Raw genomic sequence first — 18,163 nt, forward strand, 5'->3', positions numbered from 1 at the left:
ATCAAGATTTTGTCTCAAATATACTCACTAGCATCACCTGTTTATATATTAGCTCAACACTGTAGGTTGGCGACGACGGCCACAAAAAAAACATTAAATTATGTGATAAATTAATGCTGAAGGATGCCACGTGTTAGCTGTGCTAACGCTAAAAGCTAAAGCTATAAAATGGGCGTTTGAGAGTATGACGCAGCTTAAAAATGAAGGTAACATTTTATAATTTATCTACTAGAAACTGATCAGACACCTTTTGAATGATAGATATTAATTCAACCAAATTATTTCTTCTTTTATGAATCTCTGTCCTCTTGATTGAAAAGTAGAGAGTTTAAAATCATTTGAAGTTGCAGAGTTGGGTGGAGGCAACATGTGAGGATATTAAATATTCTGCATTTTGTTTATATGAATGAGAATATTTAGATTAGTGCTAAATAATTTGAAATATGCAACAAAATAAAGACAAATAAACTTGTTTTTCTTCTGACTAAACATTTCCACTGTCCTTGCTGCTCAATTAAAAACAAGTATAAAAGAAAATATGCAATTAAATAGGATGATTTACAAACATGTTGGCGTTTTTAGTTCACGATAAAGTCGAACGGTTTCTGTAAATCCAGCGCAGGTTATAAATGCACGTTAGTTGAGTGAAGCGGCTCAACATGCATGTTTCTGCTATATGTTGGCAGCCAGCTTACCTGCAGCGTCTGCGTCAGATGACAGGCTTTACTGTTGCTCTGTGGATGTTACAGCCGTATCAAACCTGGCAGCGTTTCAGTGATGAAGCTGCAGGAGGCCGGCACAAACTCCACATCTGCTTCTGGTTCCTTAAGACAAGGAGGCGCCACAGAACTGCCTCAAAGTGGAAGAAACTTTACAGATTCCTTATAAAATCTGAAAACATAAGGGACAAATGTTTCTGTTTGCGTATAATTAGATGACTGCAAAAACATCTGTTCATTATGATTCAAAAAAATGAGCATCCAGTAAATACTTGATATTGCATTGTATCAAGCATCAAAGTTTATTTACTATTAATCTTTACAAATTGCATCTTGACTTTTCTCTGAGGATACAAGAGAGTTTGAATTTTTTCCACTCTGCAAAAACACCAAATCTTACCGAGTATTTTAGTTTCTAGTTCGAATATTTTATTACACATGAAATAAGACAGAACTAACTCACATGTATCTTTTCAGCAAGACATAGGCGCTTTTTAAGTAAATAATTCCTTTGTGTTGATGATAAAAGTTCTTGTTCTATTGGTAGGTAAATTTACTTAACAACACAATTTCTGCATGTTATAAGTGAAATAATGAGTTATTTTTCACCAATATTAGGGCATTGTTTACTTGAAACAAGCGCCTATATCTTGCTGATAATTTACTTTTAAATTAGTGTCGTCTCAATTCAACTTTACTGAGATATTTGCACTATAAACAAAACTAAAAATACTTGGTAAGATTTGGTGGTTTTGCAGTGCGCTGTGTGTAAGTAAAAGAATGAAGTCAGGTTTGTGTTCTTAAAAGTGAATAACATTTGTTCTGTCCTGTAATGACATAATATGCAAAACAAAACTTTTTTTTTCCCTAAAGAACTACTGACTTTTTTTCTACAAGTTTCCTCATTTGTGTGTAGTTCACATAAAATTAAATGTAAACACTGGAAATAATCAAAATTTGGTCTCAGTTTATTCATGAGTGCAACTCTAAAGGAAAAAAATTATTTCTATGAAAATGTTTAATTAACATAAGTCTGTAACTTGATGTGTTGCATTATCTATCTGGTTTAAATATGCCTCCTTTTGATGTTAATTTCATGTATACAAATAAGATTTGAGTAAAACCCGATGCCTGTGAAATTTATTCAGTCATCTTCTCGAAAGTCTGCACACCAACCCATGAGGACAGAGCGTTATTAATTCATTTGGTGAAATAAAATGTACAAAAACACCTTTTTTAGAGAAAACAGATCGTATCTGCATGTTGACCTGCAAACTGTAAGCTAACGAACACACACATCATTTCTGACAGGGGGGAAAAAAAACAACATATTGCCTCTCGTCTGTGTTCAAGCAATGAAACGACTCCATACACACAGGCAGTCCAACATGCATTTCTCTGCAGCTTGTTGACGTTTACCATATGCTGCCTGATGCATCCGGCTACCTACAGCAGCTGCTCCAAAACGGGCTGTAAATATTGCTTTTTGAACATAGCAGTCACATTGAAATCTTGCTGCTTTTCAGTGATAAAGTGATTAAACTGCAGGAAGCTGGACTTCTGGTTCTGGTTCTCTGAGTAGCTGTGTTTCCATTAACTTTAAAATTGCACAAATTAGGATTATGAAAGTAAATTTGCCTAATGGAAAGGTCAAATAAATAAAAAAATTGGGGTTAAAAGGTTCAAAACTAACCGTACTTTCTAAACAAACTAGAATCCAGTTAAAATGGACCAAACAGGACCAATGTGAATTCACCCTAAAAAGCAAATTATTTCCAGTCTTTTGTGGGATTTTCTGCTGGTCACGTAGGTATATGTTTCCCCTTACATAAAAAAAAAAAAGAATCTGATTAATTTCAATCCATGACCTGAGGTCTGATTTGTCAGCGTGAAAACAAATGAACTCAAACAGCAATTACCTTCCTCCAAAGAGGACATTCGATCTGTGTTTAATAGTAAACACGTTGAGGTCGCGAGGCCTGGCTCTCTGCTGCTGCTCTCTGCCTGTCTCTTCCCCTCTCTGCGTGCATGTCTGACAGAGTCTCCGTCTCCCTGCTGTGTGCGTAGCTAATAGAGCTATTTCCCCTGTAATTACAGCGGGTCAGACCCAAAGACAACAGAAGCCTAGTGTCCCCCCTCTCCTCTCCATCACCTTCCAGATTACAGGTAGGTGATTTTAGCCATGCTGAATATGAAGCCTGACCCGTCATTGTCACTCCCAGACAGTTTCCTTTTTTGGCTGCAGTTTTTTCCTCCTTTTCTCCTTGAATTTCCTCTTGGCCTCCTCTTTTCTCACCACGGATCACCCACTGCTTCTAGTTCTCCTACATATTTGCTGTGTTTTGTTTCTCACTTTTCCTCTTAATCATCTCTCCCATCCACGAAATAATGAAGCGAACTAGGGATTCGTTGGATTAATCGGATATATGTTTAAAAAATTTATCTTAATTCAAAAGAATTTCCAAAGTAGCGAAGCTGAAGTTTTACTTATTGAGAAAATGCTAATGCTAATCCCAGGCTGCCTGCAGAAGGATATCCTCTTATGAGACAGACTTCACTTTAGCAAGAAATTACTTCATGCTTTACTTATTAGATCTTGTGCCACGAGATTTTATTACACAACTGTGTAAAATGTAATCAGGTGAGACAAAATACCTGCACAGGTTGGAATAAAACAGCTCTGGATTGATAAAAATGTCTCGCCAAGTTGGTTTAAAGGTTTTTATAAGGAGACCATTGATTGGGTGGAAGAAACAAACAATTAAAAGTATCTCTTTTTTATTTACTCGCATTGATGGGAATAAAGTCTTTACGTTTTTGTTTTTCATTTTTCTTCCCGGATAATTTGTCACCAAATTTAATCCTTTTCTCTTATCATCCTCTCCTCTTCTAAGGTTTTCCTTTTTTATTGCTCTCTTTTCCTCGTTTCCTCTCTGTCCTTGTAATCTCTCCAATATTCTCCACTTCGGTTGTCTTCTTGTGTTCAAATCTTTTACCGCAACTTCTTCCTATTTGATGCCTTTTCTTTCTGCTGTTTGAACACAGCATTGTTTCACAAACAAAAAAAACTCCTATTGATTTCAGGAGTGCTTCAGAAGCGCTGAAATTCTTTTCAGTTTCCAATAACTTTTAAGTGTTTGAAACATTTTAATTTCAGGAGAGTTACAACCTCTAACTGGAGTTTTTCTCTCAATCTGAGCGCTGCATTTAGTTACAACAAAGTTCTTCATTGTGTTTAAAAAGGAGTTGGAGCTGCAGAGGGACTGGAAGAAGGAAAAACTTTTTTCGCACACAAACAGAATATAGATGCTAAGTGTTGGCGATCCGTTTGCTGCAGACTGCAGGAAGGATTCCTGTGCAGTGCTGTCAGTTTTCTCTCACAGGAGAGCGAACTACAAATGGACTTACAGACAAGCAGAGAACAGGGATGTTTCATTTCAACACAAGTATTACGTTGGTCTTCTGCTTAATATTCATCGTTGTACAGATTGAAGTGAGTGATTCCCCAGTAATGCATGGATTAACAGAGGATCAACAAAGTTAGTATTTGACTTTCAGCGTGGTTCTAACTGGGAATTAGACATTTTGCATTTCAAAAGCCCCTCGTCTCTCCACAGTTCTCAGGGAACGGTGATTCAGCTCCTAAGTCAGACTTTAAGCTCTAAGATGTCTTGTTGAAACAGCTGGAGATGCTTTTACTGTACGACTTCTTAAATAGGGAGCGTACGGTGCCCCCTAGAGGACATGGGGGATTTTTTTCCTTTGCATCGCCAAACGTATTGCGTTCCCTCACAATGTTGGACTGGTCAGTTCATGCAGCATAATTGAGTCTTTCTGCTATAGAGGGACCATCAGTCGACGTCACGTTGCGTCAGCAGCCATGTTGTCTTCAAAGTGCAACTAAAATTACATTATTCCAACTACTAGAACTATTTCTAATAGTGAACAAACTAAGAAATAATTTTATTTGTCCTTTGCACACAAAATATGAATTCATTTTTTACCGTGAACAAAATTGCTAGCAAGTTAATATCTGACGTTTGGGCCATTTTCTCTTGTCCTTTATCGATTCACCTGCATTCAATGCTTATGGGTCCTTAACACGCATCTCATTGATTCACTGCTTGAATTCATAACTTATTTTATCATGATGTGATAAACAGTTGTAGCCCACTGACTGACAGTAAGATTAATAGATTAAACCAGCGGGTCTTTGTGTAGTCAAGTCAAATATAAAGTTTTTTTTAAGGTTTATCCATCTATGTTAGTGTCTTTTTTGTGAGGTATTTCAAGTTTTACATCTATTTCTTAAGAATAAAAATGCACCACAAGCCTATGTGCAAAATGAAAAAGCAAAACAGGTCAAACATGGGATTTCTGTCTCTTCTAAGACATAAACAAAAACCAAATAAAAAATACATCCAGACTATTTGCACTATTTCTGACTTATTTTCACAGGGTAATAAGGTCATCTGACAGTTTTGATTGTGTCTTTTTCCTGTTGGTAATCTGATTAATAATGTTTTGATATCCAGTCCCATCTCACCCTTTCACAAACAAACATGAGCATGCAGTAATAGATTGATTTTCAATCTGGGTTTTTTTTTTTGCACCAAAGAGTTAAGAATGTAGAAACTTGTCTCTTTAAAGGTATTTGCCATTTTAAATTGGCATTTGTGATTGTATACAAAATAAACCAAGGTGTGTTTGCTTATTTGTTGCAAGGGGACGCAAAAGAAAGGTTTTCCCCCATATCTCCAAGGGGCTCCAGAAATAAAGATATTTAAACTTCTTTTTGAATATTCACACAGCGTCTGATACCTTTAGACATCGGCTTTATTGTGAGTTGGATTCCCATTTTAGTGTTCTGGTTTACAGAACAGATGGTGTCAGTTCAGGCTGTTTTGTTTTCCTGTGAGGTTTGTAATTAAAATAAAACAGGTCTTTTCACAGTAGCAGGTGCTGATGAGAACATGAGATGTCACGAGTTGATTACAGACACTTATTTCAAAGCTGCTGTGATTATTTCAGAGAAAATGACAGGGTGATTATTAAAGTGTCTTGTAAAATCATTTGGACAGCATAGTCATTTTCTGATTTGACAAACAGCAAAAGCTTCTGTATTTTAACGTTTTAACAGCGTTGAGAAAAGTGCAGCAGGAACGAGACATTATTTTTGCAGACTGTTGACCCTTTGCCCGTGACGTCAGGCTCCCCATGACGGACATCAAACAACCAATGCTTCCTTTGAAGCTAGTCTAAAAACAGAAATCTGTAGCCTAATATCGCTCATATTTAGTTGAATTCACTTCAAAAATTTTCACAGAGTGCTGCATGGTCGGCTGCAGAAAAAATAAGAATGCCAACCAGACTTGTTATTTTATTTTATAACTTTTAATGAGGAAAGATGTGTCGGCGATGAATAGGACGGCGTTAATCATAAAGACTGTCAGCCCTCGGTGTAAACGCAGATTTCCAACGAACACGTTTTATAAGGTAAGATTAACGTTCATATACTTTATAAGTAAATATTATTAGAAATATATAAAATATTAAGGTTAGGTGACCAGATTTCTAAGACTAAATCTGGGGACATTTCTCACTCAGCAATAAAGAAGAAGCAAATTTATTAAACTAAAGTGAAAAAACTGGGACAGATAAGTTTACATATTTACTAACATTTAAACATTACAAATCAAATATAAAATCAGGAACGTGTCTCTCCACACAGTGGTAATATTACTATTATTAATAATAAAATTAAAACTGGACATATGGGGGGAAATTGTGACCAGGCATATACATGAGTAACATAGTTGGTATCTCTGTTAATGAACAAAAAGCCCACAGTGGTAACAGAAGTAACTTGAAATTGACAAAAGTAGTAAAAAATTGTTTACTGACAAACTGATGAAAGTCAGAAACTGCTTTTAAATTGTGGCTCAATTAAAATTATGGTAGTTAAAACTTCTTAGCATTTTTGCGTCTGTGACCAAAGAGCTGATGCACCTGTTGTCTCATTTCTCTCAGAACCTGTCTGGTAAATTCAGCCTCACTTTTTTATGATTTACTTTCCTCCTTGGTCATTTCACATCAAGTCCACCTTGACCTTAGAGTTCACCTTTACTTTCTGGACTTGGTTGTTCTTGACTTTTAGTAATCATTCACATCATAATTCTCTTGAATTTGTCAGTTTTCTTCCTGCAGCCACAGCAGGTCGGTTTCCAGCTCCAGTTCTATAGACCTTAAGTTTCAGAATAATCTGTACAACTGTAGCCATCTTGGTCTGACATTTTCTTAAGTTGAACCTCAATTAAAAACAATGTCTGATTTTTATTGGTTAATTTTCAGTAAATCTTTATTTGTTACTTTTGTCAGTTTCAGGTTGTTTCAGTGCTACTGTGGGTTTTCCAGTCATTAACAGAAAACACCAACAACTTTGTCCACCTGTGAATGTTGTGCATGAATCGACACATAACTGTCCATAAATACATGAGGTGTGTGTGAAAAGTAACGTAGTTGATATGTAAGGACACCGTGTGTGTTTGAGATGAGTGAACTCTAGTCAGGAAGTCCACCAACATGAGCTCATCTCTGGATCTGCAAACCCTTCTGGGTCTGAAGAGCCTTCAGTCACATGACCATAAAGGTCTGGATAGAATAAGAGCAGAAAAGATGATGTGAAAAACTGAGAAAGACCACAGGTGATAAGAAACACTTAAAATACAACATATGAGATACAATTAAATAATAATATGTTTATATTTCATAATTCTCTCCAGCTTTGTCAGTTTTTCTGTTTTCCTTATTCATTCAGTTCTATCAGAATATTTTTCTCCTGTCTCATCTGGACTGAACAACATCTGTTGTTGTGTGCAACACACTCACTCACGCTTTCTACTCCTTGCCATATGGAGTAATAACAATCTATAGGAAGCTTTTTTTCTCATTTATAAAACATTAAATCAGGGACGGCTTCACCTGGGGACAGGCCATCTACATCCGGGACGTCTGTTCACCCTACTCTTGCCATATCACTAAACTCACTAAATTCTTGCCGTGAGTTTAGTGAGTTTAACACAAATCGTGTTGAAGTCTTGACCTCAACAACTGTTAGTAAAATTGTTTGTACCTTACCTGTCCAAGCAGGTTCTTTCCCCAGTCTTGGGCTCCAGCCCGGTTCCTTTGCAGGCAGCAGGGGAAAGGTCGGGTACCTGAACTTTCTTGCACAACAGCTTAAAACTCACATCTTTCCTTTCTTAAGTGATTGTTATTCCACATCTCTCCAAATCTGAATTCCGTCCTGACTTCTAGGTCAGATTAACCCAATCCATTTGCCACAGTCCATTTCTTTTAGGTTAAAACATATCTTAGTGCAAACCAACCAAACAACACAATTTTTAACTATTAATATAATTATATTTCTCTACAATTTATTGGGAAAAGTCTTGGATATTGAGGCCCAGAAACGTTTAATGAGGCTGGGTTTTTTGGCTGGTTTTACAATTTTCTCTGTGCAAATGGAAATTAATGTCTCTTCTACTGCTGAACTCTTTAAACCCAACAGTAGGAGAACATCCTTTTTTGAGCAGCATAAGTTTTTGCAGACTGCTCTCAATATGTCCTTACTGAGATTGTTCAGACTACTTTGAATGTCCTTTAGCTCTTGCTCCTTGACCTCAGCACAGATTTTCTCAGACAACCTCTCTATGATGGCTTGGAGGTGATTGTACTTGCATGTAACCCTTGAATTTGTTATGGGCTTGATAAGAACTTCATTCACGAGCAGCATGATGGATTGCTGCTGCTCCTCCTTCTCTGCAACCTTTGTGGCAACCACTGACTCCTGCTCTGCATCAACTAACTGTCTGTCTTTTGAGTGGGTCGGTTCCTCTGAAATCACTGATGGAACTGGGGTTTCTGCCATCATTTCCAGACATGACTCCTTTTCCTTCAAAGTAAGATGAGTTGCCTCTGCCTCCTCTGAAGAAAATTCCTCCACCAGCTTTATGTCTGGTTTCCTCTCATTAGTGATCAAATCATGTACACTAGTGATCTTCGAAAGTTCCTCCAAAATGAATTTATCCACCATCTTCAAATCCGATTCCTGGTTTTCAGAAACAGGATTGCTGTTATACGTCTCATCTGTTCCCACCTCAGAATCTAATTTCTCAGGGATGTCTGGTATCAGGTTTAAATTAAACTGCTGACTCCCACGGCTGTCGGTATGATACGTCTTAGCTTTTTGGGTTTCTCTAGTCTGTGGAGTTTTGTTGGTGTCTTTCTCTTCAGCTTGGAAATGCCCAACATCAGAGTTAGCACCTGGGTGGTCTTTTCTCTGTTGCTGGTCTTTTTGTTCTGTCTGCCGATGTTCTTTACAGCGACATGCCAACAGTTCCTCTATCAGCCGGAGTGCATGTGGAATGATGGAATCCATTGCGTCCGACCAAGACATGTAGCGGACCTCAGAAGTTTCTGAATCATATGTGGAGCAGACAGATCTCAATGATTCTTTGATATATTTAAGAAATAACTCATTGAAACTGTCAAAGCTCTTGGGATGAACTTTCCCTGTAACCTGAAGGGTGTCTGCAAATGCTGTTAGCAGCACGTTGCCCAAGATGGTGTCCACCTCTTGGGATCTGATGCCCTGCTTAGGGATATTGCAGAGAATGAAGGTAGAACATTCATCCATTAAGTTTAAAATCAGCTCCTTCAAGCAGGACTTGGTGTCACAGTCAGGCTTCCCCATGGCCAAATCCAAGGTCTGTTCCAATGAAATGGACCAAAAGAACTCTTCAATCAACGGCGCGATCATGTCCCCAGAAAAAAACGGGAATACATGAGGCTGTGGACTCTTTAGGTTGCTCATATCTTCTTGGATTTGCAATGTGTACTAAAGCAAACTCTAGGACAATGAAATAAATATTCAGTTTAAATCGGATCTCTCACCAAACTCCAGCTGTCTCTTGAAGAAAGTAACAGAAGGAAAGAATTGTTCCGGATAAAACTCTGTGATGTCACATGAAACTGTGATGTCATAACAGACCAGATTCCATCCAGGTACACTGAGTCAGCTTAGCAACCGTTGCTATGTGTGAAGAGCCTTCAGCCACATGATCATAGAGGTCTGAATAGAATAAGAGCAGAAAAGATTATGTGAAAAACTGAGAAAGACCACAGGTGATATTAAAGAGAAACACTTAAAATACAACATATGAGGGACAATTAAATAATAATATTATTATATTTCATATTCTTCTTCAGCTTTGTCAGTTTTTCTGTTTTCCTCTTTCATTTAGTTCTATCAGAATATTTTTCTCCTGTCTCATCTTTTATCAGTCTGCCAGTATTTTAAAAAAGAGACATAATGTCATCTCAATCTCCCCCAAAACATTAGAATGTACAGATGACATACTGAAAATGTACAATTTAAGAAATAAAATTAGATTTGCTTTCTTTGGTTTGGAATTTGGTTATTTTGAGATGAGGAGCTGGATTCTTCCTAGTAAAATCTTAGTATAAGTATTAACCTTTTTCATCAGCTGATGAAATGTTAAAAATGCCAGATTTAGCATAAATAAATAAATAAATAAAATCTCTCCATCCTCATCAGTTTCAGTTCATGCTCAGTTTTCCTGTCACTGAGTGACTCCATTTTTTGTGAGAAACTTTAATATGCCCAAACTCATATGTAGCTTTGAAAATACAACCCACTGATCACCAGTTAACTCCAAAACGTTAATTGCAGCTACCGTAACTGTTGTTGTTGCTCGCAACTCGCTCACTCACGCTCTTTACTCCCTGGAGACTCCGGCTATCGTAATAACAATCTATAGGAAGCTTTTTTTTCCTCATTTATAAGACGCTAAAATCGGAAACTTTTCCGGGAACGGCTTCACCCAGGGACAGCTCATCTAAAACGGGGACTGCCCCAGAAATCGGGGACGTCTGGTTACCCTATATTAAGGAGAAGGTACACGTCTAACCGTTGGTAACCATGGAGACGGTGCTGCACCGTCATGTAGCCTAGCATATACGGGAAAAAAACTGGTTAGCTTCTCGACTTTTGTACGTTTTTAATGTTCCTCCAATGTAAGGTTCACCTGCTGTTTATGACATAGTGACATAAATCATGTGGTGTGAATTCAGGTAAAGTCAGTAATTTGATCAACACGTCAAGAGGGAGGAAGTACGGGTCGGTTTCTAAGCTAGTCATTCCCAACTTTTATAGCTACCATAGTCTGTGAACTCCTTCCAGGCGTGTAACGTTACAGATAAATTAGCTCGACTCCAACAAGTAGAAGCCATGAATAAACTGGCAAAAACAATTTCAGTCGCTCTGTTCAGTACTCCCAATCCTCATTTTTGACATCGTCATGGCGCCTAGAATGATTAAGTGACGTAGTTACAAAGGGTCAGTAGTGAAAAACTTATCTAATCTATTCTGTCTCAGTTATTTATGGCATGCTTGTTTAACCAGTGGAAATGTTCTAAAAGTATATAAAAAAATCTTTTAGCACAACTGGAGATTTGAAATGTTTATTTCTTTTTCTAAAATCATAATATTTTGTTTCCAGGCAACATGAGTTGAAACAAAGCTGTAGTTCTGCTTCTGTAGCATCAGATAAACTTGTGAGGTTTTAAAATGGAGGATATCTGATAAAAAAAAAAAAAAAAAAAAAGCATTGTTGGTTTTCAGCAAAGAACCTTTAATCCCGCCTACCTCAAAACGGCTGCTTAAATGTCAGGTTTGCTTGACACTCCTGCACCAAACAACCTTATGTTTTCTTTTCTTTCTCAATGGAAGATTGAAGATCATGTGTGTGGGAATCAGTATCAGGACATTCTGCTATAGATATAATTTTGTAAGTCATCTGAAACTCCTCCTTTTCTCATTTTCTCTTTGCTCAAGCCTTGGTATTAAAAGTATTTTGAGAAAACTAATTGACTGGAAAAGAACATAATTTGAGGTAAAGCAGAGAAAAATATGGGAGAAACTCATCAACTTTTCAGATAAGAAATAATTGGTTGAGAAAACATGTTATTTATAGAATCACAAACATACTCTTTACTTTTAAAGTTTAAATAACATTTAAATCATTTGTGTGGATCTTACTATACTTCCAATCTGCTTTTACTTCAGAGTTTTACATTTGTAATTTGAACCTTTGATATTTCTAAATAATGTTCTTTTTTATTACTTCATACTAAAAAATTGATTAAATTTAACTTAAAGGTACAACTGTACAGGCTTGTTTTATTTAAGGATGCAGATCGTCAAGGTGGATCTTCAGACTGAACTGGACAGGAACAAAAGTCACCTGGATTTACACCCTAAAGTGATCGTTAAGTTATCAATTAAGACTATTCTATTTTCTAATAATAGCACATTAAAAAATATACAATAAATTACCTCCCTTACCTATGTGTGCATTTCTTATAATGTTTCTAAATCGATAATTGCTAACTGATTAGCGATCTGAGTGCTGTTGGTATAAAATCACAGACTGACAGGAATTATGTCATCCATTTAATCCTAAACAAAGATACCAACAATATGAGAATGTCAAAATTAAAATAAAACATTTAAATTGGATTGGGTTCTCCATAATTTAAAGCTGCTAGGTTGTAAGTCACACTCCAAAAAAAAGATTGTTTCTCTTATAGCAAGACATGTAATAGCAAGAACATTGCTATAAGATAACTATTTGTTATAAGATATATAGTTATTTTTTAAATCAATATTAATGGATTATTTACCTACACAAGCTCCTACATCTTTCTGAAAAGTTACTTCTAAGTAAGTTAGATATTTGCACCACAAACCAGACTAAAATACTTGACAAGATTTTGTGGTTTTTGCAGTGTAGGTGTAATTAAAATTGCACAGGCAAGTTCTTTGTGACAAAGGTGAACAACTTTAAACTGCAGCTTTGGTTTAGATGAGTTTCTATTCCCAAGTAAAACGTCAAACAGTGACCAGAAGCTTTAATGTTGAATATTTGGAGGAATTCTTTGGAAAAACTAGCATTCTGATAAAATATGCAAATATAAGTAGATTATGCCAGTGTCTTTCAAGAACATATCATGGTTGTTTGTTTGTTGTGTCTCTCTTTGATGCTATGCATGCAGGTAGCATCTGTTTTCATAGAAACATTGCGGTGATATTTCAAACCGCCATCCATTTGCCAGATGCATCAAGTGAAGGACTTTCTAAATTCAACATGGCACCATGAGAGAAGAAGAAGCCAAATTACACCTAATAGAATAAACATGAGCCAAGACAGCCTACGTGTTCTGCTGCACCTTAGTGTTGCATTATATCCTCTCTGCATCTCCACTGAGAGTCAGAAAGCAGAGCTCCACCATGTTTCTAGTTGGTATCAAGTTGCTGCAAGAGATAATCATTGCTAATTTATCATTCTGACATGCTAACAGGGAGGGGAGAAACCAAACAGAGGGATAATAGCATCTACCTCGCAGGCATGTTTTTTTTCCCCCTTCTGATGCAGTTTTCAGCTTCTCCCTGTGGGATTTTTTATGCCAATAATGAGTAAATAATTATTTTTGCATCCTTGTTTCCTGATCCAATCAGGTTTGTTTGTTCGTTTGTTTGTTTCTCATGTTGGTTACTTTGTCCTTTATTTTTGCTGACCTGCACAGCCTCCCGCCCGGTGGAGAACCAGCTGTGCATGGGTCCGTTCCCTAACAGATCCCAGCTCTGCCAGATCCCCTGTCCCATCGACTGCGAGGTTTCGCCGTGGGGGGCCTGGGGGCCGTGCATCTTTGAGAACTGCAACGATCAGACCGGAAAGAAAGGTAAAAAGATCAACTTTAAAGGGTCAGCATTATGTAAAATACTTTTTTTTTTTTAGCTTTATATTGTGTTATTATGTTATTCCCTCATCAAACACAGACATGGAATGTTGCTTTGATTCTTTCATGCATGTTTGAAAAATCCTTTAATCTCCATGGCAACCATTCAGCTGCACAAAACGCCTGGGTGGATTTCATATTTTAAGATAAAGTCATCAAACAGACAAAACATTAAGTTATGTGCAAATTCTGGCATTTTAAAAACAGAAATAAAGAAAATGACCCCAAATAAGTGCAAAGCAACATATTCAGGCATGAGACACACTTTTTTTCTATGTTAAACTCAACATGTGCTTCCAGTGACAATATTTATTTATATTTCTTATAGAATTGATCACTTATGGTTTATTAATCTTTACCACCTAGAATTGAGTAGCTTGTCAAATAATAAGCATTTCCCCCTCTGGGATCAATAAAGTATATTCTATTCTATTCTATTCCAATATTTACTGCATGTTATTAATCTCTAAATGACACAACAGGTTCAGCAGATAGAAAATAACATTAGAACAACAAACTGGTGTGAAAACCAGAGATCTTATGTATGTTTGTGTCTCATATTTTTGGTTAAAATATGTTTGTTTTTCATTGAATTGAAAAACAAACATTCAATTAATATCTTTTTTGCATATCTAGAAGTTTGAGTAAAATTTCTGGATATGCTGAAATTTTACTCAAGTAAGTGTGGCAGTAATTCTCAATAATATTGCTAATTTAAAAGTAAATAGTATATTGAAGTAAAAATACTATTTACAGTTGTTACTCTAGTAAATGTAATTGAGTAAATATTATGACTGGCAGAAAAATGTATCATGATGCAAGTGTTTTATATCAGTCCATATTAATAATTATGGGTTAGTTTTTTGTTTCAATTTTCTGAAATACTTCCAAACTGGAGGTGTGACCTTATCCACTTTTCACTCTACGCTGTTGTTTTTCTTTTAACTTTTAAGCAGTTATGAGGCAAAGGGGGGAAACGTTAAAATGCTGCTGTGCCAGTTACTCAGCAGGTCGTTGCTAGGTAACCAAACAATGAGTGAGTTGCTAGGTAACCAAAGAGTGAGTGAGAGTTGATTCCACCAACTTTGCTTTGCTGGCTGTGAGAGGTTGAGCGGCTAAAGTCTTTCCTCTGTCTACATCTCCCAGAATGCTGTGCGGTTCTGGATCAGAATTCAATGAATATTTCAAATATTGAATATTCTAACCTAATTGATTTTGATCGCACGTCTAGCGCAATTTATATTGTCACTGATTTATGTTTATCTTGATGATAGACTGTATTCAAACCAATAGAAGGATGTATTTTGAAGTCTTTTTGTTTTTTTTACCTGTAGGCTTCAAACTGAGGAAACGACAGATTACCAACGAACCAACCGGGGGCTCAGGAAGCTGCCCTCACCTTGTGGAGGCCATGCCATGTGATGAACCCAGCTGCTACAAATGGCAGCTGGTCAGCCTGGACAGGTGTATTCCTGATGACAGGAAGCAGTGCGGCACTGGGACTCAGCTGCCTCAAGTTCAATGCATCAACAGCAACGGTGAGTGGAGGCAATTTGATCTCATTGTCCGATCGGATGATGGGATTTTCGCAGAGTGATGAGATGCTGCGCAGATGGCAATGATGCTTTATTATGCTGTGTGTTTTCAAAACTGTGAGTCATTTGTTCAAATTAAGCACATCCGTCCTTGGAGATGGCGTTTCATGATTGACATCATCAAGCAAACAAGCTCTAATTTGCTCATCCCTGTACTGCGCTGATTTTTTTTAATACACCTCCATTTGTCAAATTTTTTAAAATGACACACAGGCCAGGCTTTGCAAGAAAAACACCATATTTCTCAAGGTCACCTATCTGCTGACCCTCCAGCGTTTGGTGGACATTGACGTACGTGAGGAGATTTCCATTACACAACTCCTCTTCCCCTCATCCTTCCTTCTTCTGTTTTTTTTTTAAACTTCTCCTGCTTTTACGCTTGCTTGATTCAGCTTTGCCACCCGTCTCCCTGCTGTCTGTCTCATTACAGTTTCCTCTCTGCACGCACAATTAAACCTCCCTCTCAGTAAATCAAATCAGTCCTCAGAAACTCTGGAACTTGGAGTAACTTTCACTCTTTGCTGCTTTACATTATTATAGCTTTCCTTTATTACTCCTGATATTCAATGGTAATGTAATTAGCTTAGCCGTAGCATTAGCTGCATTTCCATTATAAATACGTGCAAAATATAGAAATTTTGCTCATGTAAAAAAAAACAACAGCAATTTAACAGTTGCAGTATTTCCATTAAATAAGATGTTAGATTACACATTTAAATCACACATGAATAAGTTTGTCCACGCAGTAAATCCTTAAAGAACATGCAGCGCCATCATCCTCCATCTATTTCCTGTTGTCTTCTTTGTTGTTTCCGCCAGTGGCAACACCTGGTTGCTGATCATGTGACTCTTATGATGCGAAAAAAGTGTAATTTTGATACAACCAAAAAACTAATGAAAAAGTTTTTATTGAGAAAGTAGATTTTTTTTAATTTGGCCTTAAATACTGCTCTGAATATGTTGTGCTTTCAGCATATTGCATACTTTTGAGTCTGTATAGTCTCGTTAACAATTAATCAATTACTAAATTAATTGACGATTATTTAAATAATCGATTATCACAATTAATCCAATTAATCGTTTCAGCCCTAATCTTGACCAGTGCATTTTGCCATTGGAAAATATGAAGAAATTGTGCAACAACTGAATATGAAATAAACAAATTAACTATTGCACTTTATTGGAAGTTCCAGACGAATCACAGACTTCACACAGCATTCACACGGTTGTATTTTAATGAGTGCAGCGGATAGTGTTAGCGGTTTCATTAGTTTTAATGTGTCATTTGGAGTTCAGAGTGCTATACGTTCGCTTAAGGCTCTTCTCTTGAAGGTCGTGTTTCAGTTTACCTGTCGTATTGTTGCTGATGAGAAACTAGACACATTTTAAACAGCTTAAGGCATAAAGCCTCAAATTCTTTTGGCTGTCCTGAGTTTAACTCTTCACTTTCCTGACTCTACTGACATCACTATTTGAGAAAATCGTGCAAAAAATATAATTCAAAAGCACAAAGTTTGATCGTCAATGGGATTTTTCTGTCTTCGCTGTGAAACTAAAGAACAGACTGGTTGATATGTAAACTAGTGGGGTGCCAATTGTGCCTAGAGTAAAACTGCATTTAAAAAAAATCTTATGATCATATTTAATTGGGAAAATATTTAGAAGTGTAAATGATTTAGAAAATTTATTTCAATTGGCTAAATAACAATACTGATTAGGACTGAAACAATTAATTAGTTTAATCGTGATTAAGTGATAATTGAAATAATAGTTCCTAACTGGATAATACAGACTCAAAAAAGCAGCTGGCGAAAGAATAACACAGTAATTCAGCCACAGCTGTACGTAATATAAATACATTTTATACTAAAGGCAAAAACACCATGGTCTGTAAATATGTCTGACCCAAAATGCAATTTAACTTCACTAAAGACGTGTTACTGTCTGTAGAAAATATAAAGTTTGAGTGTGTAATCATAAGAATTGAGCAACAATTTTTAGAGAGCAGATTATATTTTAAGTTTCATTTCATAGTAAAAGTTGAACGTCAAGAAGATCAAACTTTTACTATAGGAATAGGAACAAATAAAAAAAGGAAGCGATTGGGAAGAGCAGTATTAATCTCAAAACCATAGTACAGTATTATCATTAGTACTGTCATTGACCATGAAATTTTCACAAATATTACTTTTAAAAGAGCAAAAATAGCAATCAGAATATCATCATGGTAATTAATAAAGCAGGTAGCTATTGGCTTTCAGGTTATTTAGAAATCTCATCTACATAAATGTCAATTATATGCTCAAATGCAGTTACTTATAAATAAATATGAGCAGTTTATGTATAAAATGTTGGTATTCTGTAAGGTTTTACCTGTGGAAACTTGTTTTTTTCTTCTCTCTCTGTGACTTCACCTGATTGATCTCCTTCACATCTGATGAGAATTGATTTGTTCTCTTTGGATTTTCGATCTGCTTTTTGCCTCAGCGATTTTTCACTGCGACGTTGCGGCCACATGTTGTGGGTTTTTTTGTTGTTGTTTTTTGTTTTTTCTCTGAGTGTGTACCGGTCATAACCCCCCCGCAGAAAAGGCCACCCAGCCAGGCCCCAGACAGCAGGCGAAGGTCGATACAAATGTTATTGAAACTGGCTATTGATATTCCCAAAGCTGACTGCTTGGCCACTTAGTCGGGGAGCTTTTTCTTCTCTGCATACAGAGCGTTGAGGTTTCTCTCCTCATAGTGGGTGGTTCTGTTCATTCATGCGTCTTTGTCGAAGCCTGAGAAATACGCAGGTCCCTTGTCGTTTTTTATTTTCATGCTTTTTCCGTTTCAGTCATGATGGGTTCACTGCATCTCAGTTAAAGTGACATCTCAATATAAAGTCAGCTGCAGTGAGGGTTTTGGTTTAGAAGCTCAATTCAGTCATGGAAGGTTTTCATGTTTTTTTAAGGGCATACATATCGCTTAA

General features: G+C 36.7%; 1 protein-coding gene across 1 annotated transcript in view; it reads left to right on the forward strand.

Annotated features, from left to right (window-relative positions):
• The window catches only part of LOC122831126 (thrombospondin type-1 domain-containing protein 7A), a 229,094-nt gene that overhangs the window by 124,133 nt on the left and 86,798 nt on the right, over nucleotides 1-18,163 (forward strand). The window contains exons 8-10 of the mRNA XM_044117078.1: nucleotides 2,817-2,885; nucleotides 13,386-13,541; nucleotides 14,933-15,136. Coding sequence (XP_043973013.1) covers nucleotides 2,817-2,885; nucleotides 13,386-13,541; nucleotides 14,933-15,136 — 429 coding nt within the window. The remainder of the gene's footprint in view (nucleotides 1-2,816; nucleotides 2,886-13,385; nucleotides 13,542-14,932; nucleotides 15,137-18,163) is intronic.

This window comes from Gambusia affinis, linkage group LG05, assembly GCF_019740435.1.
Source record: "Gambusia affinis linkage group LG05, SWU_Gaff_1.0, whole genome shotgun sequence".
NCBI lineage: Eukaryota > Metazoa > Chordata > Actinopteri > Cyprinodontiformes > Poeciliidae > Gambusia > Gambusia affinis.